This window comes from Scomber scombrus, chromosome 8 (assembly GCF_963691925.1).
Source record: "Scomber scombrus chromosome 8, fScoSco1.1, whole genome shotgun sequence".
NCBI lineage: Eukaryota > Metazoa > Chordata > Actinopteri > Scombriformes > Scombridae > Scomber > Scomber scombrus.
This window is the reverse complement of record NC_084977.1, coordinates 27496251-27522047: the sequence shown is the minus strand read 5'-3', so window position 1 is coordinate 27522047 and position 25797 is coordinate 27496251. Positions and strand designations below refer to the sequence as shown.

The 25797-nt window shown below is 39.1% G+C and overlaps 2 protein-coding genes across 2 annotated transcripts in view; one reads left to right on the top strand and one right to left on the bottom strand.

The window, feature by feature from the left end:
* bcar3 (BCAR3 adaptor protein, NSP family member) overlaps positions 1 to 22176 on the bottom strand; it is a 68522-nt gene extending 46346 nt beyond the window's left edge. Inside the window, exons 1-2 of the mRNA XM_062424763.1 lie at positions 22087 to 22176; positions 16620 to 16734 (exon numbers count right to left, since the gene is read on the bottom strand). Coding sequence (XP_062280747.1) covers positions 16620 to 16734; positions 22087 to 22176 — 205 coding nt within the window. The remainder of the gene's footprint in view (positions 1 to 16619; positions 16735 to 22086) is intronic.
* ttc14 (tetratricopeptide repeat domain 14) overlaps positions 1593 to 25797 on the top strand; it is a 103593-nt gene continuing 79388 nt past the window's right edge. Inside the window, exon 1 of the mRNA XM_062424764.1 lies at positions 1593 to 1603. The gene's annotated coding sequence lies outside the window, so the exon portion shown is untranslated. The remainder of the gene's footprint in view (positions 1604 to 25797) is intronic.

Below are 25797 nucleotides of genomic sequence, written 5' to 3'. Positions count from 1 at the left end.
TGTGTGCGTGTGTGTGTTTAAGTGTGTGTGTGTGTATTTGTGTGTGTGTGGCCCTGACCATCTGCCAGACATACACACACCGCCTCCTGCAGAGGAGAAAGGACTGACTCTCACTGAGTGAAAACACAGACATGCAGCACTTGCGCACATGAATACTTTGTCAATTAATCTTATAAATAAATTATTCATGCTAGGAGCTATAAGTGGACATTTCCAAGTAGAGAGAAGGTGTGAAAAGTCTCACTAACTCACTCTCCTATCTGTGTGTCCTTTACTTTTAACCTCTCCATTTCCCACTTTCCCCATCTACCTCTTCCACGTTGCTTGTCTCACTTTTCTGTTGTATTTAAATCCCTTTGCTCTCCTTTTGATTCCTTTTCTACTAATCCATCTTCTCCTTTCTCTGTCAGTCTTGTGTGCGTCCCCCTCACCCCAACCCTCCACACAGACACATCCCCTCCCTCCCCTCTGTCTGTCCATCATGATGTCAGCTCTTCTTTTGCTTCCTCACTTCGTCCCCTTCTTTCTTTCTTTGTCCCTCCATCTCTTGTAATAATAAACTCTTTCTCTCTCCCTGCCTCATCCTCTCCTTCCTACAGCTGTTCAGCCACCCTGCATCTCTTTCTCCAGCTCTCCTTCTCTCTTTCTCACACTCATACACAAATAAGCACTGGCATTTCCTTTCTCTAAATGATCTATATCGGGTCATGATCACACTTTCACTGTGGAAACATACCAAACACAAAAAGGGAGGCTGATTTTTAAGTTATCTTCTTCCCTAAAATATCTTCTTTTTTAAGTGTATGTAATCTGTGTTAAAGTTTGTTTCCCCACTGAGTTGACTGGTAATCTAGCTTCAAATACATCCATCATTTCTATGGTTACAAGCTGTTTAATATAGCCTACCTTCTGGGATGATTTAAAATGGCTGTTAAACTGTTGACAGGAACTATGTTTAAGGTGTACTGAGAAGTGGGAAGAGTTATTTTGAGCGTCCAGGGTTCAAGAAGTAAAAGTCATGTTTCAATTTTCTGCACAATGATGAACGTCTAAACAGTTGGTTCAAGATTTAGATGAGCACGTCATTGTCCTGGATGAATGATTAGTACAAAAAATGTGCTACTACAGTCATAAATATTAGATTATTTGATTTAAAAAGAAAAAAAAAACATGAGCCCGTCAATGAGTCTCCAACGGAAAATCCAGCCTCAAAGCACGCTGCTCGTTAATTTTAGAGAAGTCACAGTTGGAAATAGACATCAAGTGACATGTAGGCAACATGTCATAAAAACTACTTTTTGTCTAGCATTAAAAAGGTACAGTCACACTACATTTCCACCAAAATTTCTCTGCACTCTACCCTACAAAAAAAGGTGATGTCAGATTTGGGATGTGGGTAATAAAGAAACACAAGAATAATTACTTCTCAATTTCAAACATGTTGCAGCAGTTAATCCATTAGTGTTTCCAATGAACACATCTGCCAGCACAGAGTTGAAAAAGGCTGAACTTTGACCTGAGGATCCACCACAGCCAGATGGAGATCGCACTTCAATAGAAGAGAATAAGAACCAGAGCAAATATTCATTGAACAAAAACGTAATGTGACCGTATCTTAGCCCAGTCCTAGAAAATAAGTAGTTTATATGACATGTCTAACCTTGTCATAAATCAAATGTGGGTGTAAACTGTGCTAATTTTCAGATCATCTCTCCTGGAGGGCATTTATTATGTTCTGCTTTATTTTTGATATGGAAAGTGAGACAAATAATAGTTTAAAGCATGAAAAGGGGGCTTGAGAGAAAAGCTCATATCCTGGCTCCTTTCTCACTTCAATATGCCTCACCAATCACCGCGGGAAGTGGGTCATAACATTTTGTCGGTTTGAGAATATTAGAGAAAGTGTCGGACATAGCCTCCCTTAATCCAACATTGGGAAGGTGTGGGGGTTTCCTGGTGCGCCAGATGGTTTGTTACACAAGGACCATCTGAGCCATCTGAGAAGTTGTCTTTGGAAACTGTTTGGAAAAAGGGCAGGCACTTTCAAAAAATACTTGGCAGGTGATTTTATGAACCATAATTTAGATGAGTACATTGTTTAGACACAAGCACAAAATGGATTCTCACATGATCTCATAATCTGGAGATCTCGTGAATCCAGCTGCCTCACAAGGTACGTTTTCCAAAGCTAAACCAAACATCCAACAAGGAAGAGTCTGTTTGTTCATATTAGCCTTTTAAGCTTTTTGGCAGGGGGCGATATTTTGCCATAACCACTGAACAATGACTAATGTATCCTGTTGATGTCATTTTTACTAGATAAAGAGGGCGAAGTTGATGTTTGCCATATAAATCAAGGTTCAATCAAAGTTTATGGTTGCATCAGTCTCATACACAATTGTAGTCATTTTACTTTGACATTTTTTGGGGATTTGACGAAGAAAGATGAAGTGCTCCACCGGCAAAGCTGTGATTGGCTTAGTTGTTTTTCTAACCAGGTAAACAGCTGTTAATAACCTCAACTCAACCTTTTTTAAGATCACTGAAAAACTCTGGAAAGTTTCCACTGCATAAAAAGTCTAGAAAACATTAAAATGAGAAATTTTCGGTGGAAAAATAACATCTTGTGACCGTTGGCACATTTTTAATCACCGCTTCCTTGACCAAGATACGGGAGACAAAATATTTCATGGATCCAAGGTTTGTGTTGTCAATAAGACAAGTGAAGTCCTTGAGTTAGAAACACCTGCACACACGAACACACACACACACACACACACACACACACACACACACACACACACACACACACACACACACACACACACTAAAACACAAACACACACAGAGAGAGAAGACCTTGGGTGGGAAACAAGTGCAGATTAACAGGAAGAGGAAATGGCAGTATAAACATTTAGACAGCAGGCAGCTCATTATAGCGGATTAGTAGCAATAAAACAAATATCTCTCCCTCTTTCCTCTCTTCCTCCCTCTCACTTCTCACTGACTGTCTCTCATGGTTTTTTTTTTTAACTCTGTCTCAAAATTAGAGGACATAACTTTTTTCCTATTAAATTAAATTAAATTAAATGTTTTCATGGTGAGTTATCTCTAACTGTCTTTCTAGCTGACCCCCCACATAAATCAGGAGTCAGGAAGCTTTGCTGTTAATCTGCTGAACTAGCAGTTTTAAAAATTGGGGATCACCGCAAGTTCTTAAGGAGGTTTAACAATACATAAGTGCCATGATCTAATGTGTGTGTTTGGGAACTCAGGTTTGACTGTAGGAATCCTATACGTCCTCCAGTTTACATACAATACACATTTACCATCTAGATCTGTGATTTATGAATGAAATGGAGTTTGAAACTGTCACATGCTGCAACGCACAGATACAGTGTAACACAATAGTGAAGACGAACATAAACACCAACATGCTTGGGAATGAGGGGTTTCCTTTAGCTGGCTTAAAGTGTCTTCCTGCCGTGGTAAGCACACAAATACACACTCAAATACACACACGAGTGCATTAGCAAAACCACCCCTGGCCAGAAGTGAACAATGGGAACAACTGTCACATGACCGCTGTTTAGAGCCAGCCTTTGTTAGTGAGCGCGAGAGAGTGAGAGAGAGAGAGAGAGAGAGAGAGAGAGAGAGAGAGAGAGAGAGAGAGAGAGAGAGAGAGAGAGAGAGAGAGAGAGAGAGAGAGAGAGAGAGAGAGAGAGAGAGAGAAAGAGTCCTACTGCGCTCTTCAGTGTGTGGGCCCACCAGTGTGCATTTGTGTGTTAAGTATGTGTGTAATATATAAATGGGGCTGTTATTAAATCCCACAGCAGTAGCTGCCATTTAATACTTAATAGTGAATCTCTCACTCTCTCTCTCTCTCTATCTCTCTCTCTCTCTCTCTCTCTCTCTCTCACACACACACACACACACAAAAACACCTACCCTCACTGTTTGAGAATGCATGTGCTCATTTCGTATGTCTAAAATGAATTGTACAGATGGGCATTGTGGAAAAATGTGTTGACTGGGTACAGTCACTGTGAGCCAGTCAGCTGAGTCAGTCAGACAGCGAGAAATATTTTTATCTTTTTTTTAAAACTAAAAACAAGAACGTGCAATGAACTTTAGAAGTGACTGATTACAAGAAAAGCACAGCATGTTAAAGGTACAAAGGAACAGTTTCTGTGTATGAGTGTACATACTTTCTGCAGTGGCTAAAATTAAAATGTCTTTAAACAGCCAAATATATAATGAATTTGCTAAAGTAATGAAACTATGTACTAATGTGGGATTTAATGACAGATTTTGCCATACGACAGTAATTTTCACACTAACTAAACTTTTATGGCATTTACAAGTTATTAAGCAAGTCAATTTATGGTTAAGTGTGTCATTCTTTACATCTCACAACAGTCCATCGCTTGTTTGACTTTTGGGGAATTACGCTTATACAGCTCCCTTGCTGAGGATTAGGTGAGAAGATCGATACCACTCTCACATCAGCTGTAAATGTGTCAATGATAAGGAATGGCTCCTTTCAGAGTGTTACATTATTGATGAGTAGCTCGTCCTTGTAGTGCTAAAGTGCTGTACACCTCACTTAAAGGACTAGTGTGTAAGATTTAGTGACATGTAGGGGAACAGACTTGGCAGAAATGGGATATAATACTCATAAGTACTTTTTAATTAGTGTATAATCACCGGAAAATAAGAATCACTGTGTTTTTGTTACTTCAGTATGAGCCCTTTATATCTACATAAGTAGCAGGTCCAGTTGCATACAGGCCACAATGTTGCATCACCATGTTTCTACAGTAGCCCAGGAATGAGAGGTTTCCTTTACCTGGCTTACCTAACCGCTAGATGTCACTGACTCCTACACACTGGTCCTTAAAGGTGGATGTGATCAGTAAAGGATGATATGTGCTTAAAGAGCATAATGTTCATCTCCTATAAAATGGAAAAGATGGTAATACAATTATGTTGTGTTTACATTTTGGTGCGCTGCCCCACCTGGCCATTTTGGTGTCTATGCTACCACCTTTGCATTCAGCATGTACAATAGTCAATTTGCATTACTCAAGGCATAAAAATACCTGTATAATCAATAATGACATCATATAGCCAGGAAGATACTTTACTTTAATTGAAAGTATTTTAGATAATTTAAATCCAAGTAAAGAACTCAAGACGCAGACCTAATAAGTTTAGATATGAAGAGAGATATAATTGATCATCAATACACTTGAGATCAGTAAGTAAAGAATGTGAATTAATGTATTTGTTCTGTCATCAGTCAGTCAGTTAGTCAGTCTTAGTAAAGACCAGCAGGTCACATAGTGCTGATGGCTGGCTAGAATACCAACCACATCATCCCACTAAGGCAAGTAACACAACACCACACACACACACACACACACACACACACACACACACACACACACACACACACACACACACACACACACACACACACACACACACACACACACACACACACAAACACAAACTCCCAGTGGTGTTTCACGACCATTACAAAGTTAAAGCTGAGCTCTGTGAATCCAACACAGACGCATTTCAGCATTAATTAAAGGCTGAATCTCATTGGCTCAGTTCAACTCCACTAGGATGTTTAGACATGACACCACTGACTAACGTCTGAAACAACCTGCTGCATGAATGTGTTTATCTGAACACCTACAACACACACACACACAGCGCACACACACACGTTTGTCTCTGTCATCATCTCATGGGTGGCTTGCTGTTTAAAGATGTGTTCTCATAACTGAAAGGTCAGAGCCTCAATCTGAGCAGCATTCACTCAACCTGTCAGAGTGTTTCTGACCAGGAACATCAAGTCCTTTTAAGTGTAACTCTTTCTGTTTTGCTTCACATTTTAAAATCTGTAAAGTCATTCGCTTCAATACATATAAAATAAAATACTTTCCAGCTATACAATTATTATATCATCTGTCTCTGAAATGCAGTCAAATCAATGGCCGGTATCATATTCAGAACAAATAAATGTCTATCAAACATTAAAGTCACGATACACAAACCCTGAGTAAGCAATATCAAACCAAGGATCTTGATCTTATTTGCCATATTTCATGTAATTATTTCCTGCTGGGGCTTCCTCAGCTCACACCACCAATCTCAGTGACCACAGTTACACCCAGCGCCTTGGGATGGCAACTTATTTCTCAAAAAGTCCCTGAGCAAAACCTAACTCACTGCAAGCTGTAAACATTTAAATCATCAGGACGGAGTGACGGACAGCTCAGAGACCAAGAGAAAGCGTGTGGAGTGTAGTGAAATAAACAGCAGCAGCAGCAGTGAGAAGGGATTTATATAATAGATTTGTATATTTTTAACTTGTAGTTGAGATGATGAAACATCCTCAAAAAAGAGACAATAAAAAGGTGAGACAAAAAACTAAATGCACCCAGAGGAGAAGATGACCATCACAGATAACTGTCTGCATCGCTATCAACATCTACATACACACATTCCTACACACATCTAGTGTATGTAAGTGCACACTCATGCAGTAAAAACACACACACACACACACACACTCATTTTTACCTGTCAGTGTGAGCAGTTCCCTCTTTCTTCCTCTCAGCTATTATCTGTCTTGTAGTCTTACAAACTTACTTTAAAGTATCTAACTTATTCCATCTCAGAAGTTTGCTTGAATGACTGAGTAGCTGACTGGCTGACCGGCTGGAGGACTATACACTCACGCTCCTTAAGACAGGCAACAACAAGTAACGCCGCACAATCTCAAGCCCTGCCCTCCTCTTTCTCTCTTTCTCTCTCTCTCTGGGGAGTGATTTGCAAGCATCCAACCCCTCCTCCTGGTCTAGTGTGTTTGGGAGGAGTTTCTTTCTTTTTTAGCAGAGTTGTCTCTCCTGCACACCCCCCCTGCCCCGGCACCAAACAAAACTCCCCTCTGCCCTCCTCTCCTCTCCTCTCCTCCACCTCCCCCTCTCCTCCTCCTCCTCTGTGTTCCCTGCTCAGCCTCATATTTCATGCTCCAAGTCTTTTTGTTTAGGACCTCTTGCACCAACACCACCAACTGGCCTGATACTTAGAGAAGATTTAGATGTGACCTAATGTTGCTGTTCGCAGGCATGTTTGAGCAACTTGAGGTGCACTCAACACTCATGAAGTTTAACTACTTGACTCAATGTTGGCTGAAATATAAATCAGCTCGGTGACAGAGTTGACAATCTACTCTTATAAGTTCTTATAAGTCAGTGTTCAAGTAGCCTACTAAAGGAATGCTGGCAAAAATGATTAAATTTCATCTGGTGAAGCACATGAAAGAAGTAAAAGAGCTCTCCTTGTGTCATGACATCAGGTATGAGGTCATGTTAAATGTGTGTGTCTATGTGTGTGTGTGTGTGTGTGTGTGTGTGTGTGTGTGTGTGTGTGTGTGTGTGTGTGTGTGTGTGTGTGTGTGTGTGTGTGTGTGTGTGCGCGCGCTAGCCCTCAGGACAACACTCTCTCCTGTCTTTGTCCTCCTGTTCCTCTGTATTGTCTAGAGTTGATAACAGCCAGACACGTGCATGTGTGTGCGTGTTGATGTGTGTGCGCTTTTCCTTTTAGACAATACAAGGAGCCCATCCTGCTACTATGAGAGCCAAGATGATCAGATGGCCCGCATGGACACACACACACTCACACACACAGATTATGCCACTTAAAGTACATACGCACCTTTTGATCTTGAGCTAATCACACTAAATTGGTGAAGTTTAAGAAAACTTCAAAAGAGCATGAGGGCGAAAAAGACCCTCATAGTGGTAACTGATGTGTTTATTTTTAGCCATCTTATTTTCTATTTTTGTAGTTTTGACTCTCATTCTTACAAGTTCTTATGAATTCTTGTACATCATCTTTTGCTAAAACTTTAGGATGCAGATTTCCACTATAAACTCCATTAGGTGGCTTCCCGGATTAACTTTGACCTGTTACTTTTACTGTAGTTGTGTGTGTCCATTCTGTAATGTAGTGGGTGATCCTGATAGTGAATATGGATGTGCTCACGTTCAGTTTCATTCCCACATAACTGGTTTAGTTAATATGGTTTATCATTCTGTATTTTTATAATCCGTTATCGCCTGCTTCCTGCTTCCTGTCACAGATCACAGCAATCAACTTGGTGAGTAATATGTTGTCACGAGGCAAAAGTAGGTCAACGACATTGTGAAAATAGAAAATATCAATTTTCCCTTAATTGTATTACTTTAGGGTTTATTTTTGCTCAACATGAGCCCATATTTGAGCATTTACCTCTTTACAACATACAGTACAGCAAAACTTGCCACACAACCCACCACTCAGCGATCAAACGATTAAGCATATAATCAATTAAATCCAAATAATACAAAGAGCCTGAGGCATTAGGTTAAAGTAATTGAATCACTATATAAATACATTTTAGTCCTATTTTCAAAATCCAACACTGTGAGCAGAGAACACAGCCGAAATGTCAAAGCCGAGCTTAGAAGTTTCTCCTGGGCTTCGGCAGGCGTGGGAGGAATACTTGGGAGTAAAAATATCCAAACTGAACTTGAATTCCATTTTTTTTCCCTGAGTAAATCTTGGTGCTATTTCACACGTGCATGTGAAAACTCTTGGCGTGTGTGTGCCTGAGTGTGTGTGAGGGTGGTTTTTCCAGTAAACTGTAGCTACAGTGAGTCAGGAGAGTAATCTGTAATCAGCTGTTGAATCACCTGAGCCCCTTTGAAAAAAAAGGGGGGGGGGGATAGGTCAGTCTGTGCTGACTGACATGTGTCTGAAGAAAGAGCTTATGATGTTTGCATAAGAACGAAACCTTTCATCAAAACACTTTTAAATGTGTGTTTCAACTGGCTCAATACAGACTATAGTGCTGTATGGACATGACACATTCTCACATTAGGTTTCACATTTGTTCTGGTTGTGCTTATTATCTAATGCAGATTCAGCTAGAAGGATGTTTTCAAGGATTTTAATCAGTCCTGTCATTTATCAGAGCTACAATGATTAATCAAATACCCGTTTTGGTCACTTTTTAAGCAAAAATGAAAAAACATGATCTAGTTTCAGCTTCTCAAATGTGAAGATTTGATGCTTTTCTTAGTCATCCAGGACAGTAAACTGAATATTTGGGGGTTTGCACTGTTAGTCGGATAAAAAAATACATTTGAAGATAATCAATTCATTGAGAAAATGATTGGCAGATTAATCATTAATAAAAAATAATTATTAATTTTAGCCCTGGTCATGATGTTCTTTTGTTATGGGAAAATGCTATAGACATGATATATTAGTGACAATACACTGTGAGGTATCCTTTTTATACACATATAACAGAAAAGGCAGAGAAGAGCAACCAGTTGTGAAACAGAGTGGCATTTCTTCCTCTTTCTCATAGTATTTTTAGCCGTTTTATGCATCATATAGAATTAATTGCACCACAGAGGAAACCAGAAAGATTAAAAGCTTTATCTTCATTTTCAGAAACGTCAGCAGCCCAAAATATTTATTTATTTTATTTGTTGAATGCCCCACCATTACGGCCATTTCCTACACTTCCTGTTAATGTGAGTCCTCAGGCCGAGCCCTAATTTGGCACATTGGCCCTCAGGCAGCACAACGTGTTGGCACAAAGCCTCGCTGAGTCACTCATTTCCAAACACTGACCACCAATCCATCTCAGGACACCGGTGTTTTTGAAACCATTAAATAGATGGGTTTGGCATCCCCACCTATAAGAGGTGCCACCTGTATATAATTGGATTTGAGTATTACTACTTTATCACGAAGGGTATAAGCTAATATTTTCTTTTCCATTTCATAGCTGTTTCTTTTCTGTGTCGAGTTTTGTGGTATTCCAGTTACTCCTTCTTAGGAACATTCTTTTCCCGATTTCATCCTTTCCTCCTCCTTTCTCCCTCCTCTCATCTCCCCCTCATTCCATCCACTCCTCGTCTCCCTCATCCCTGCCCTCTGTTCTCCTCCTCCACTCCCTCGTTCCCTTTTCCCTTATGGACCTGTACACACACACACATACTTGTGTTATCCGTGTGTGTTTCTGATCAGAACAGTGTGAAGTGTAAACAGCAGAGTGTTTCGGCCGCTCCTCATTCCTCTCGTTGAAGCCTCGGGGGTTTAACAATAAAAAAAAGGACTTAATTAATGAATTAATGTTCCACGTCTGTCTGTTCAGGTCGAATGACAGCTACTAATTTCTCTGACTCACGTCTTCATGGTTTCTGTGGAACATCGATGACAAAACACATCAATCAGTTGATCATCGGGTTTCGTCTCAATTATTTTAATTAACATCATAACACTGCACAATTTGACCGGGGGTGTCACTCATTATTCATGTTAGCTTACATGTCACGAACTTCAGTAAAGGTTTGAACAAGCAGTCATCTAGGACTTTCATAATTAAGTACTGTAAATTCTGAGGTGCGGTTCTCTTTTTGTAATTTAATGACTGTTGATTATCATTTTCTTATGTAGTCATCATGTGCTGTACTGTGCATACATTGTTATTTACTGTGGTTCCTTGGGCGATTACAGGTGAAATCAAATCAGCAACTTTAACTACCTTAAATAAAATTACAGTGCAATGCCACCAACTGACACTAGATGCTGACTTCAATTGACTCCCATTTAAGTGTCAACTTCTCTCTTAATGGGTCATTAAGGTCTCAATCATTGAATTCGGACTATCTAATAATTGGGCTGGTTTAGCTCTCATAGTAAACTTATAGTTGCTTTGATATATCTGCCATTTTGGCATTGATTGACAGCTGTGATTAACAATTCGCTACTCTCCTCAGCTCTAGTAATGCCACTGAGTTGGCTTATTGTTGCAATTTTGGTAAGTGATTATGATGCCTGCTTTGTTAGCACAGTTACCTCCAATGCAGACCAACAGGTGATGTCAAACCTCGCTACGTCCATCTTTACGAACAGTCTATGTGCAGGATTTGAACATTACTGACTTCTGAAGGTATTCTTTAAAAAAAGGACACAGTGACACAGTGGCACATAGCTAAGCACCCCAAAAGCTGGTTTTAAGACTTATTTGCACGCAGGTTAGGTGCACTGGCTGCCTCTTGTGTTTGGAGGAGCATGTAAATGCGATGTAGCTCCTGAACTGGAAGAGCTATTTGACCTGACAGACAGCCTGGAAGAACATTACTGGACAACTTGGGGAAGTTTTTTGACTTTTGAATTTATGTGTTTTTTAATTCTAAGATACATTTTTCAGGCCTCAAATATGATAGCAACTACATGAACATAACAATGTTAACCAAGCAGTCAACACATCAAATGTACGGTCAGTCATTACAGATCTGGTTTTAAGCAATGTTGCTGTTAGACAAAGTTTTAGACTAATGTTTAAGTTTGGCAAATAAAAACAAGACACTTTAAAAGAGGAAAATGGCCTAAAAAGTTTTTGCGTATTTTTGGCTGTTCCTATCTTGGATCGGTTTAATTCTGGGATCTGGATCTTCCCTGTTTTGACATATGAGAGATAACAGCAGAATGGTGTTCCAGACACACACAGACTGAAGGAAATGTTTATAGTACACTCAGTATTAACAGTGGGTCATGTTGATGGGTCTATCACCTTCACACGAGGAGATTATCTTGGCTCGGCCTGGAACTCCTTCATAGCAAGTAACACATTATATAATATGTAAAGGTCATGGACTTTAAATCCTTTGCATGTACAATAACAGGCTAACACTACACAGTACTGACAAAAAAATTATATTCTTTTTAAGGATATTACAAATGACATGAATTGTGATCCATCTGCCTAGAGAGCCGTTTTTCCAGGATTCACAAATTAACATTGTATTTGATGTCTGGCCTTGTTTTATAGCAGCTGAATACTTTGTTCCAAGATGTCTGTTCCCTCCTCCAACTTATAAATTGCAGACAATGTTGTGCCTTTAATTAATTTTGTGTGTGTTATGTTTTTTTGTTCCCTGGATACTGATAAAAATATCTCAAGGCAAACTTAGACCTTCTTGAAATGTGTATGTCACAAAAATATAGTCTTAGCTTGTGAAGAAAGCAGCAGGCAGCCTGTGTTTGCCTCAGAGTCGATTAACAGTAAGAAATATAACAGCTGGCATTGATTGAAGTCATGAGAAGTATACCGGCATCCTGAGCTTTCATGGGTCACGGTATGATAAGCCTTATTCCCGGTAGCCGTGATGACATCACTCGGGGGTCAATGAGCAGAAAGTCTTTTCAGCAGGCACGCTTTGATAGCAGTTTTAAAAACCAACCAGCCGAATAAAATGGAGAGAAAAAACAGCTACACTAACAGGTCAAATGTGGAATCTGGAAAAAAGGGCTTAAAGTGTGTAATTAAATAAGTAAATTCATCTCAAGCACTGAACAGAGAAAAAACACCTACAGGATAGGGTTCAATTATGTTGCCAGCTATCAGTATGCGTAATTGTCAATGTGAAACAGAAGTCTATCTTTAGTAAACGCCCCAACTGACCAACTATAAGTATTTTGTCACCATGGTAACATCACCGTCCACCACCAGTAAACAAACTGTCTGTGCGAACACCTGCTCCCCCTCTCTCTCTCTCTCTTTCTCTCTCTCTCCCTCTCACACCAGCACACAAACAATGTAAAACTTGTGTCGAGCCATGTTTAGCATGGCACAGCAATGCGTAATGTGTAAGTGTGCTCTGGTATTCACATCACTTACTTCCTCAGCTCATGCAGCTCAGGAAGAGGCAGCTTGTGTAGCTCACATTGCAAACTGAATGAATGAACGAGCGCTTGAATGAATGATAAAAATAATCCAAATATGGAATATCCGATTATGCCGCTAGGGTATTGAGTTTAAAGACAGTGATCCAGTTTAAAAACACATGTGATGCAACTACAAACATCATTATACTCCGATAATGCCCTGTAGATTAGTTAAATGTTGAATAAAATTGCATCAAAGCAGTCATATGACAATTATATTTACATGTGCACAGTAATATCTTTCCCACTAATGCGTTAAACATAATGATTGCACACTCTTCGTAATGATCTTATTTACATGACTTAAGTGTTAATGTTGGGAAATGTATTGTTGGGTATTGAGGAGTTTGCACATTCACTTGTTGTTGCCACAGCACTCCAGGTATCTTTTGTTTTGGATTAAGATGGAAGCTTTAACTTGGTAGGAACATGTCGTCTTGAGAGAGAGTTCATTGACAAAGATTCAAGGATGTTCTCTCCACCAACTTTGTTTGGTGTGCAGTAAAGTACAGACATTGATAAACTCTGTCTCCTACAAATTACGTTAATATGACCAAATTGTTTTCCAAATTACATTACATCAACGTCTGGATAATGTTCACTGGTATGAAATAATGAAACGCTACATTTATGCTGTCGTGAGAAGGTAGTTGCGGTGAATGGCGGCTGTACAAGTCCCTGATCTCTCCCTAAACTTAACCAAATTCTCTAGGTGCCAAAACATAACCATAAAAATGTTGCATAATGCTGTAGTTGCTGCCATCGGATATTCTACTGCAAAACTGGGTTCTGGACTTGCCAGATATGTTAAGTGACAACATTTTCTCATTATGTTAAATGTCATTTGGGCAGGATTACATTTCAATAAAAATGTTTGGCCATTTAGTAGCATTTAAATCTAACAAGATAGGATGTAGTATTTTATTATGCATCACCTTGAAAATGACTCAAATTATAGGTTGCATGTGGAAAGTACAGTCCTGTTGCTTTAGGGCGACTACAATAATTTAATAAATCTAGCAGTTATATATTACAAAAGAATCAACCATGCATGAAAATATCCAAGTGATATCATCATGTGATAACATGGGTTTCAACATTTCCTCTGCAAGTATTGAGTATCAATCCTAATAAATGTGTTAATAATATGGCATTATAGGTCATATTTTCCACTTAAAATTACAAAAAAGAATGCAGCTAATGGTTGCAGTTAATCTTTTGAATATAATAAGTATTCACAGAGCAGCCTCAGCATCATAGGCATCATAGCAACAGCTGTAAACACAACCTAAAACTAAAAATGCCCTCAAATATGTGAAATATGAGCGTGCACGTGTGTGTTTTACTGATGCCTTCTATTTCACCCTGTAATTGTTCTAATTGGAGCATCTCTACGTCTCTCTGTTGCATTTTAATGCCTGCCAACAAGGAAAGTACCTGGCACAAACACATACACGCACACACACACACACACACACATACAGATTCCTATTCTAGACACGTAATCATATACCATAGCCAAAGATGAAATTAATACGTGGCGGCATGCAGAGTGTGAGCTTGCATGTGACTATGTGTGTGTTTTCATCCTGAAGGTGCTCTCACTGGAATGCTCTTTTCTGGGTCAAATGTTGAGATGGCATTTTTTGAAGGATGCTGCATGTGTGTGTGTGTTTTGTGGTGGTACAGTATATATGTGTGTGTGTGTGCGTGTGTGAAGGATACCATTAGCTGAACAAATCTGGCCTTTGTAGTAATGATAGGGGTGGCAGGCTGCCAGGCAGACAGATAATACCACAGTAGTTGGTGACTGAGTGATTTCAACTAGAGGCTGTTTCACGTCAGCAACTGTGCTCAACCTGCAGGTCAGGGCTTCACCGGCGATCACACAGAGATGTCAGGAATGTGCAAATTTATGTTTTTAAAAGTGGTAATCTGTGACATCCTCGTCACATGTTTTTCTTACATCCTTGGTGTTCGTCCCTCACTCGTCACTTACAAAACACTTGTTGAGGGTCTTTTTTTTCTTCTTTTTTTTGGGTCAGCTTTGAGTTTCTATAGGTAATGCTGTTGTTTCTTTCAGTACTCACAGGTGCTTCATAGTCTGGCAACTTTTGGATGGGAATGCAAGACTGACTTTCCATCTAGTAGCACCAAAAGGCCACTTTCCACTTCAGGTAACATGCTAACTAAATGAATGTTGACATAAAAGTTGTTCCAAAATCTTTGTAGATGGATAAAGTCCAGACACCCAGACACAACCTGTTAGATATCTGTGATCTGACTTTGGGTCTTCTAGAGCCAACTGAACTTGACCATGGACTCTTAGCTCATAAATAATGATTTCAAAAATTAAGGACTAAGTGCAGAAAGAGAACATAATCAAAAAGGAAGAGCGAGTGCGTAAACCACATGTGTATAAAATGATGCGTCAGGAAAGACGACGCATATCCCATCATTATTATTTGGTATTATACATCAGAATTAATTTATTCTTTTCTATAACTTGCTACAGGCAATTCAGTTAAAACAAAATCATTCAATAGTGGCTCGTTTAAATTAAAATGTAGAAATACAGAAATTGTCTTTTGTACTGCTTCTTGAATTTGGTGGCCTTGAACTTAGTAGAACTTTTTAAAATGTTGGGTTATTATCAGCCCCATGATTCGTTTATTTACTAAATCTATCACTAGAGAGAAATATGAGACTTTTGTTTTATTGTGAGGAGGGAGGGGGCGACTAATGATGCTGCGGCAAGTCTCCAAAATTGTATGAAACACGTATTTCAATCATCAACAATCCAACCAATAGTTTAAACAAACTTGGGTTAGTGGAGATAATTTTACGTTCCAGGCTTTTTTTAATCTCTCATACATTTTATATTTATATACAAGCCTGTGTGCAAAAAGTCTGTATCCTCCTGCAGCTTGAGGTCTGTTTTTGTTTTTTAAAGACTCTCCAATCCAGATGGCAACTTGGCGAATTAATGCTGAGATAGGAAGAGACTCCACGTCTTTATAGTCCGTGCCTCCCTTTAAAACTTCAGCAAGTCTGGCTTCATAAAAGTGTTCAGCAGTTCAGCAATGAAAACTCATGCACGCTGCGGTTAGAAAGAAAATTTGACATGCACAAAAACTGCCTGAGAAAAAATAGTTTCTAGTATATTTCCACCTTTAAGGTTCTGTAAAACAGTTGCAGGGGTCAAAAAGTCAAATGTGCCTGTTACATATTAGCTTCAGAAGACTAACTAAGATTATTTCTTTACTTGGTATAAACTGGACTCATGCACACCTCAGATACCCAGACAACAGTTGGATTTCACAGAGTAATGCATGGGAACCTGAGCAAACAAAGTCTGCCACGCACACGCACACACACACACACACACACACACACACAGACACTTGTAGAAGTGATTAAACCCAGCAGGACTCAAGGCCTCAGCACTCCTCTCCTTGACTTACTGACAGATTTGGAAGTGTGTGCATGTGTGTGTGTGTGCATGTGTGTTTGTGTGTATGTGTGACACAGTATTGTCCTCCAACAGACTACCCTCCCACCACCATCACCACTACCAGACCACCCCCCAGGCATATGCATGTCTTTACATGACACTAATGCTATCCACCTTTGTGTTTCTGTCTCCGCTCTCTGGGTACACAAGGAGAAAGACACAGAGGGGGAAGCTTGGGGACTCAAATGCGGAGCCAGAATCAACAAACTGTTGAGACAGATAACAACAAATAATGTTTGCTCGACCATGTGTGTGACAACCTTGTGAGAGTGTGTTTTGTTTGTGTGTATATGAGTACCTCTCCTCCTCTCTCTCTCCTGGAGGAGGCGTAGAGAAGTGAGAAGGTGCAGGCGGTGGAGGTTATTGTGGATTCCGAGCTCCAGGAGGTCACACTCTGAGAGGTGGAGCAGGTCCTAGAGAACATAAACAACAAACATAAATGAAGTTACTCTGAATTAGTAAGCCATTCATACCTATGTGCTAAAACGTTTAATGATAGTCTAGCGTGATGTCTTGTTTTGTCCGTCCAAAAGTCCAAAACCCCAAAAAGTCAGTCTAATGTCATGTTTGACAAAGAAAATCATATAATTTTGCTTAAAAAAGTGACTTTTTATTATGTTGGTTATTTGATTATCAAAATAATTGCCAATTAATATTTTGTTGATCAACTAATCAATTTAATCAACACATTTTTGCAGCTCTAACACAGATTTACTTTAACATTATGGTCACATCAAATGAACAACCCAAAGACATCTAGCCCCATGACCTAGATTAAGAACTGAACTTTGACACCGAGCCCAACAGGGTCCCAACACTGACTTCAATCATCATTAGGAGTTAATCATACTGAGACTGACACTTTAATAGTAATAGCCAGTCAGAATATTGCTGGAGTTACTGTTTTGGTCTGAAAGTTGTATGGACACACAATCAGACAGTCAGAAACCAGGATGCATCATCTTTATCATTCTCTTTGATGTTCCTTCCCTTTTGGTTGCTCCCTCTCCTCTTTTTCACACATTTGCATGTGCCTGCATATGCCTGCACCACATTCATCTAGAAAGGGATTGAAGATATGGGCTCTTTATGCTGTTTTCTATGTATTCTAGTTAGTCCTATATAGCATCTGAATTAGGAAAGCATCTGAAAGGACAGTGACAAGGCCCTTACTGAAAAGAATCAGGCCTCAATTCAGGACCAGACTGACTGATGACACTGCAAAGAAGGTTTTCATAGTAAATGTGTTTCTCAGGTGCTACAGGTTGAACTGTCTTTTCTATGACTATGTTTGAAGTGTACAAAAACAAAGATGACTTTGATATTGAACCCCTATCATGCAGCTTATATGAAACTGTAATGAATTCTTGAGTTTTTTCTCTGTGGACAACTATAGAACATTCTCCACCAGAGTTTATGTCCATAAATTGAGTTAGATTGTCATACAGGATAGTTAAGAAATGCTCACTCTGTATAGTCAGGTTGGCAGCTCCAGCAGAGCAAAAGAAAAATGAGACCTTTGGTGACCCCCTGCCTTCCAAAAGTGTGCCATCTCCTCCTCTCATCGTGCTCCTGTCATTACAGCGTTGTCTTAAACACACAAACAAACACACCCTGCCTCACTTCAACCCTCACTGTGGTATTAATGTAAACGAGCCCTGAAATAGCCCTGAGAGGGAGAGCCACACAAGGTCTTTGAACCAAAACTCAACCTTGTATAATAATGGAGCTACACAAGCACACACGCGCACACACACACACACACACACGCACGCACGCACGCACACACACACACACACACACACACACACACACACACACACACACACACACACACACACACACACACACACACACACACATTGACACACATGCATGTAAATGACACACATTGTGTCATCACAGGACGCACCCAGCTCGAACCAAGGCCTTGTTGTTTTGGTTCCTAAACAATATGACTATTATCTTAGTTCATCACAAACAGTGCTCCATTTAGACTACACACACATACAGTGGGCAAAACTCATAAATACACACACACACACACACACACACACACACACACACACACACACACACACACACACACACTCTCTCTCTCTCACACACACAAGAACAGTGCACAATCAATGTACAGAGCAAGTTACAAGATTCATACGGATTCACAACCACACACACATACCTGCATACCAATGTACACACACAGTCACCTACACACACACACACACACACACACATACACACACACACACACACACCCACACCCACACCCACACAGATACACACACATACACACGCACGCACACACACACACACACACACACACACACACACACACACACACACACACACACACACACACACACACACGCTATTGGAAACCAACAGTTTAAAAAATAAACTAAAAAACAATTGTGGACAAACAAACAAGTTAGGAAACCGCGACGACAGCAGATGTACAGGCGTACACACATGCACACACACACACACACGCACATGCTCACACACACAGACCCACACACACACACACACACACACACACACACACACAGACATCATGGGTCCTTGTGGTCAACGTGCCTAGACAACTCACTAATAACATGTTAGTAGGTTAAAGAGGACGTTAGTTCTGCTGATGTTAACACATCTGCCTGTGTGTGTGTGTGTGTGTGTGTGTGTGTGTGTGTGTGTGTGCGTGCGCGCGCGCGTGCGTGCGTGCGTGCGTGTGTGTGTGTGTCTGTGTGTGTGTCCATGTATGAGACATACTGGCATATCACAACCCTCTTCTATCTCTGAATATATCCCTCCCCTCCCTCCCTCTATCTTTTCTCATCTCCCTTTGAGTCCAACAGCAAGTTGACATGTTATCTTTATCCAAATCATGCAGCGCCGAACAACAATATGAACTCTCATACCAGTCCTGTGGAGAGCTGATATAGCAGTTGTGGATGTTGACTTTGCCCGCGCGAATGGTATTGTAGCAATGAAGGTGATTGTGAATGAAAAGACAGAGGGGAGTCATATGGATAACAGTGGGCATTAAAGACATTTAAAAACCTGTTTGGTTCAGTATTTCTCATTTAAAATGAATCATTAACTTGGATTTGTGGCTCAATGATGCTTTTTAGCCAATTTTAGCTACAGTAATTGTTTTGGTTTTTACATTCTGCTTTAAAATGATGTCACTGTTCACACCGTGCTTAGAAAACAGCTCTGAGTCACTTGTAACTGAAAATCATAAATCACGTACTTTTGGTTACTTTTATGTGTGAACGCAGTTTAAATCAATTAGTGAGTGGAATCAACAGAGCAGAATTTCCACTAACCAAGATCCCATACATAGCCTTCATTTATCCAAATGACGTTGTGGTTTTGGGAAAGATCGCTGGTGGGAAAGTTCATCTGTGCATAGGAAATGACACATTCAAAGATCTGAATGAAATACACAATAGGTTTAGTGCTTTCTGGACTTGACAATGATGCATTTAAGCATTTTGTAACTAATAAAGCTGGTGTGTAAGTGCAAATAAAAATCTACTACACAATTCTGAAAGTTATACGAGTTATGAGATGCTTTTTGGACTTTTACGTGCCTTTTACCCATTGCCAGTGGCGATGATGTTGGCTGAGTTGGTTTTACCACAGTTAACACAACACTTTGTGTTGTAACAAGCAGCCTGGATGTCTAAGATGCACTGAGCTGGATATTGTTGTTATAATATCCAGTGAAAAGTTAGTAACGCTGTGTTGAACTCATTATGCATGGAGGATGGTTGAGGAGGAAGAAATACGGAATTTGTTGAGGGCATGACTCCTAGTTGTTATGCTCCCTATTGCTGCAATTACTCTGAACTCAGTAGTTGAAAAATAACATCAGAGAAGCAGGGAGACATGTCAAATCTGTTAAATATAATATAATATTTTCTGCATCATGCTTTTAATTTGCATCCCTCACAGAGACATTCAATTTTGTTCACATTTAAACAGTATATTTGTAATAAACCTCAGAAAATTACTTTCACACAGCAATTTAATTTTTAACTGTTTTACAGTTAAATGAGATTGGCACAACACTGTCTTTTCCTTGTCTCTCCCTCGTTTTCAGTGTCTCCCACCTTCTTTTTCATAAGCTCTGCTCATTAAGTCTTTACTAATAACACCAGTGCATTAAGGGGTAAACATTAGTGGTAGGTAATAGAATAAGTCAGGTCTTATTGGCTTATCAATCTTGCATCTTAGCCAATAGCTGCGTAAGGTTCAGAATGAACTTGGTTAATAGCCGTTAGAACAGCCTCCAAATCACTGTCCATTCAGTGTAATAGGACCATGATTAAGTTTTATTGAGCTGCTTTATGAGGCTGCTGTGGGAAACGCTCACAGTTTACACTCTTAGTAAAAACTGCTCTTCCAGTTGGCTCAGTCAGTCTAGAAACATCCTCTACTATCATGTACGACTGTATATGTACAGTAGGGCTAGGCAATATATCAATATCATATTGATATCATGTTATGAGACTAGATATCGTCTTAGACTGTGGATATCATAATATTGTGGTATGGTATAAGTGTTGCCTTTTCTGGTATTAAAGGTGCATTACAGTCATTTTCTAAACTTACCAGACTGTTCTAGCTGTTCTAGCTGTTCTATTATTTTCCTTTACCCACTTTGTCCAGAAGTTACGAGACAGAGATTTGGTGCTCAGTTCATGTTAAAATTACAGTGCTGCTTTTTGTCATCATAATCCAATTCGCTCCCACTTCCAGCTGAATCTTTAATCATAAACTTAAAAAACGTAATACAGTGATTTTAAAAGTTAGTTAGACTTTTTTGGGGGGGAATGTTATTTTCTTTCTTGCAGAGAGTTAGACATTGATACCAGTCTAATGTCTGCAATTGGTTAGCTTAGCTTAGTTTAACACAAAGACAGATAACAGGGGAAACAGCTAGCCTCGCTCCGTGCAAAGGTAACAAAAAATCCACGAAATAGCACCTCTAAAAAACTAATTGACATATTATATCATATTATTTATTCCATATAACAACAGATTGTGATGTTATGTGGGATTATGTGCCTTACCATTTCTCCATGCTAGTTGCCTGACAACCTCACAATAAAAACAAGACTAAAGAAGTTACATCACAGTAAAAACTATTAAAATGGATTTGTATTCCTTTAAGATAGATTTGTGAAGCTAGGTTACATGAGGGCGGTTTGGGAGTTCACATGATCAGGCATGGGTAATACAGTACAGTGTTTGCTTTGATTAGTTGAATATGTCAAAATGAAAATGAAGAAAGCAGCTTGCATGTTACTAATTTAGTAAAATGAGCCTCTAGTGAACAAAATACAAATTTCCCACCATACTTGACTCATCTGCTCTAAATGTAGAGAAGAGGCTGTTAGTCTGTTTGAGTAAATAAAGTACTCTGTCAAAAATAATGAGAAACAGATTTAGTGTCAACATAACACACTTAACTGAAACTGCAAAGGTTTATGTATCTTGCTAAAGTGACTTACAGGAAGGACTTTTGCTATTATTTAAATTTCTTCATCCGCATTTTCTCAGAACAGCTGACGATTAGTTCCTGTAACTCTGAAGGTGCGTTAAGTCTACTTCTGCCTCAAGGGTTTTCTCAGGAACAGGCAAGTGTGTTTTCAGTCCCTACTTACCAAATACTGACAATGAATACATAGTTACATAAATTAATCACTAGATTGTTGGGGGGTTGTTTGGCTTGGAAATGTACACAGGTTTTGGTTTACCTCTACGCCGTCGTATTCCTGCTCCAGCGATGAGCAGTATTGTGGCAGTCCCAGCTGGCTCAGCCACCGCGAGATTGACTGATGCTTCATGGTGACACACACATACACACACAGACATGTACACAGACACACACACACTGACACACTTTCTTTCTTCCTTCAGATGATACCTGAAAATGGAAAATAAATAGTGCATGAATTGATTAGTGTAACAAACAACCATCCGAACAAATGAAGGAAATGTTAAATTGTTGCCAAAACTAAACATTGTGAAAACCTGTATATTTTAAATACACACAAACTTAGATTACTCACATCCTCTCTGATACATGATTACTGTATCAGGGGGCTTGGATGGAGAAACTGGAAAATACAATCACAGACAAAAAGTGGGAGGTTTCGCTGAAAATGTTCAAGCCAGTTCAGTCAGTGCAAAACATATCTAAGGACATAAACCAAACTCTTCTATCGGGGTGCAAGAGATAGTCATGCATCGACTTTACCGCTGTGTGAAATGATTTTAGGATGAACAAGTGTTGGTTTTATAATTTCTAATTGTGAGTGTAAATAATTTTGGGTTACACTCTTCCACATTTTTGCAATTATCTTAAACACAGAGGACACTACAAATTACTCTATAAAACCAGGTACTTCCACTGTAAAACCAAGTAGACAGAAAAGCTCCCTACAGCAGTCCTAGAAATCTGGAAAAAAAGTAACATATCAAAAAACACCTAAAGGAAAAGGAAGAATGTATAATGGCTAAGGAAAATTCAGTATACACTAGATTAACCACGGAAGAACTGTCTTTTAAAATTTGGGAACCTTTACTGTGTTATATTTTGTAAGTTTTAGTTGTGTGATGATTGGTAATTTTTTTCTTTTTTCTTCCACTTATTATGTATGTATCTGTTGACATGGTTACGGCAGCATACAACTGCCCTTGCAGGGTTAAATAAAGTTGAACCAAATTTAATTTAATTAGCTCATCAACTGCAAAATATGTGATATATTAGTCAAGTTTTGCCAGAATGTTTGACATGTCTTACACCAACTAGTCATTAATTTGTTGTATTTTCCTAAGAATAACATAAAAATAGATTTTATGCTCTAGATTGATTACTAAGGACTGTAATTTGTTACTTTCCCTTTGGGTTCCTGTCTGTATGTGTCTATGCAGTACATAAGTGATCTATTTCACATACCGAGAAGAGTTGTGTAGCCAAGTCTTGGTCTTTATCAGTCTAATGAGCAGTTAGCAACAACACTACAGAGACCCTTTAAATGCTATAAATGCCTTTTTGGTGATGATATCCGAGACTCAACAGGAGACCGATGGTGACAACAAGAATCACGCTCAGTGTCTGTATCTGCACCGCCAGTCAAGATAGAGCCACGAAACATTAAGCAGAGCGTTCAGCAAACACTGGAATCGTTGCACTGGGAATAAGAGCCGATATCACCGCTGATTATTACCACAAATTGTTTTACTGAGAAGCAGTAAGCTATCTCTATGGCAACAAACACACACACACAAAGACATGGTGATAAAATAATAAATGATGACAGTGCCATGTCAAGATAAATCTTGGTAAGAATATACAGAACAGGCCGAGGAAATCTGCTGATTTAAAAACTGTCTCCATTTAGAAAAAGCCTGTGAGTGTCCATGAGCGGGCAGAAAAAAAGTCTACTGTATATTTGCAGTAATTTCCCAAAGCCCAACATGATGTATTCAAATAGATATTTTCAATGTGGCCTTTTAATAAGAGAAAAAGGTTATACTTCTTTCCCAACCAAGCAAAGACGTCTTAGTCATGTTTGTTATGATGGTTGATGATGAAAAATAGGAAAGAACACAGACACTATCCACTATTATCATGACCAATTTTCTATCTTGGTATAAAACGATGTCATACATTTTCGGGAAAATCAATTGTGTAACCGTTAATGATTAAAATAACCCGGAGTACAGCATGTCTGCTCATGTCTAATCCAGCAAATGAAACACCAGACATACATTGAAGATTGCAAAAATCTAATCAAAATCCCACATTTCTACAAACTAGTCCTGCTCATTGAGATCTGGTCCCCAAAATATCTCATACAACCAGAGGGATTAAAGGGATAACCGCCATGATAAACTGTATGGTGAAATCTCTGAAACCAATTTATATTGTATCACAGTAAATATTGTCATATCAAAAACTGGAAAGATATAGAAGTAGCTGCAACACGAAGAAGTGAAGACGAGCTAATCAACTGATTTAGAGAATTTGCATAATAGATTTGTGATATTCTTCTGAAATGCTGACAGTCTCATATTCTGCAACCTTCAAGAATGGAGAGGAGCTGATTTATATGGAAATTCATTTGTTTAGGATCAATGAGAACCAAATTTCTACTGTCTGTGCTGTCAGGTGGTATTATTACATGTGTGTTGTAATTGTGCTGTGTTATATGCATTTAAGAAGATATACTGTCGTTACGTTTTATTGTGCATGTGTGTGTCAGTATCTCTGTGTGTGTGTGTGTGACAAGACAACAAAAACCTTGTCAGGCAAAGAGGCAGCGACTGAGCACGTGCAGTTACCTCCCACCACACCCCCCAACCCAACACAACCCAATCACATTAAGTGATGTCATGGTGATGTACATGATGTCACTGACTATCACCAAAGGTTATCAGACCCCCCCACATCCGACCACTCTATGAGATCCGTATAGCGGTCATAACACACGAACACACACACCAGCCTCCTCTTTCAATCATATCAATCTCTGTCATCATGTAGATTAGAGAAGAGGAGTCTTTCATACAGTATATGGACTCCTGTCAGTGTCTAACACCATTTCCAGTTTAAGATAATGGGGGGGGGGGGGGGTTGGAGGTTGTTCAGAGGAATGAATGACCTCTATGTCCCATCAGCAATGAGCTTATACATAGTATACAGTATACAGTATACAGCATACAGTATACAGTATAACCAACATCTAGAGGAGCCTTCATTGTCTTTTTACTCTGTCTGGAGATGGATGACAAAAACTGAAAATGTACCTACGTTCACATTAAAGTCCTTTGAAAGGTGATGACCTACACTAGAGCCAGACAATAAACCCAAAATCCACAAATCACATTAAGAGTCAAAGACTTATCTAATTTTGCTAAATTTAATAAATTAAATCCTTAAAATACTCCAGAGATGTCCACTTACCAAACTACAACAACTAGTAATCATCCAGTTATATGTTTTACCCTCATTCCTTTTGTTCTGCATCTTCCTCTCAAAATAAACCAACTTCCAGCATTATGGGCTGTAAATCCAGCTCTTAAAACAGTCAGGAATATTTAACCTGTTTTCATTTACTTTGTGGGAAATTAACTGTTGTATCCTTCTCCCAAGCTTCATGAAGTGAACTAGATTTGATTAATCACACTAACAATACAAGAAGGATTTCCAGTACAATTTCAATGCATGATTAATGTCTATTTATCAAAATTGATTAAGATTTTCCGGCATATCATTTAGTTGCATAATGACTAGTGGTGGTATATATAAATAAAATCTGTTATCATCATATACTGATACTGACATACTGTATATTGTGATTGAGAAACTAATAACTACACAAATGTCTTTTTGGCTAATCCAGCAGAATAAAGCACCTGACATCCAATATCCCTTCATGAATTAAATTTGTGTTGTAAAA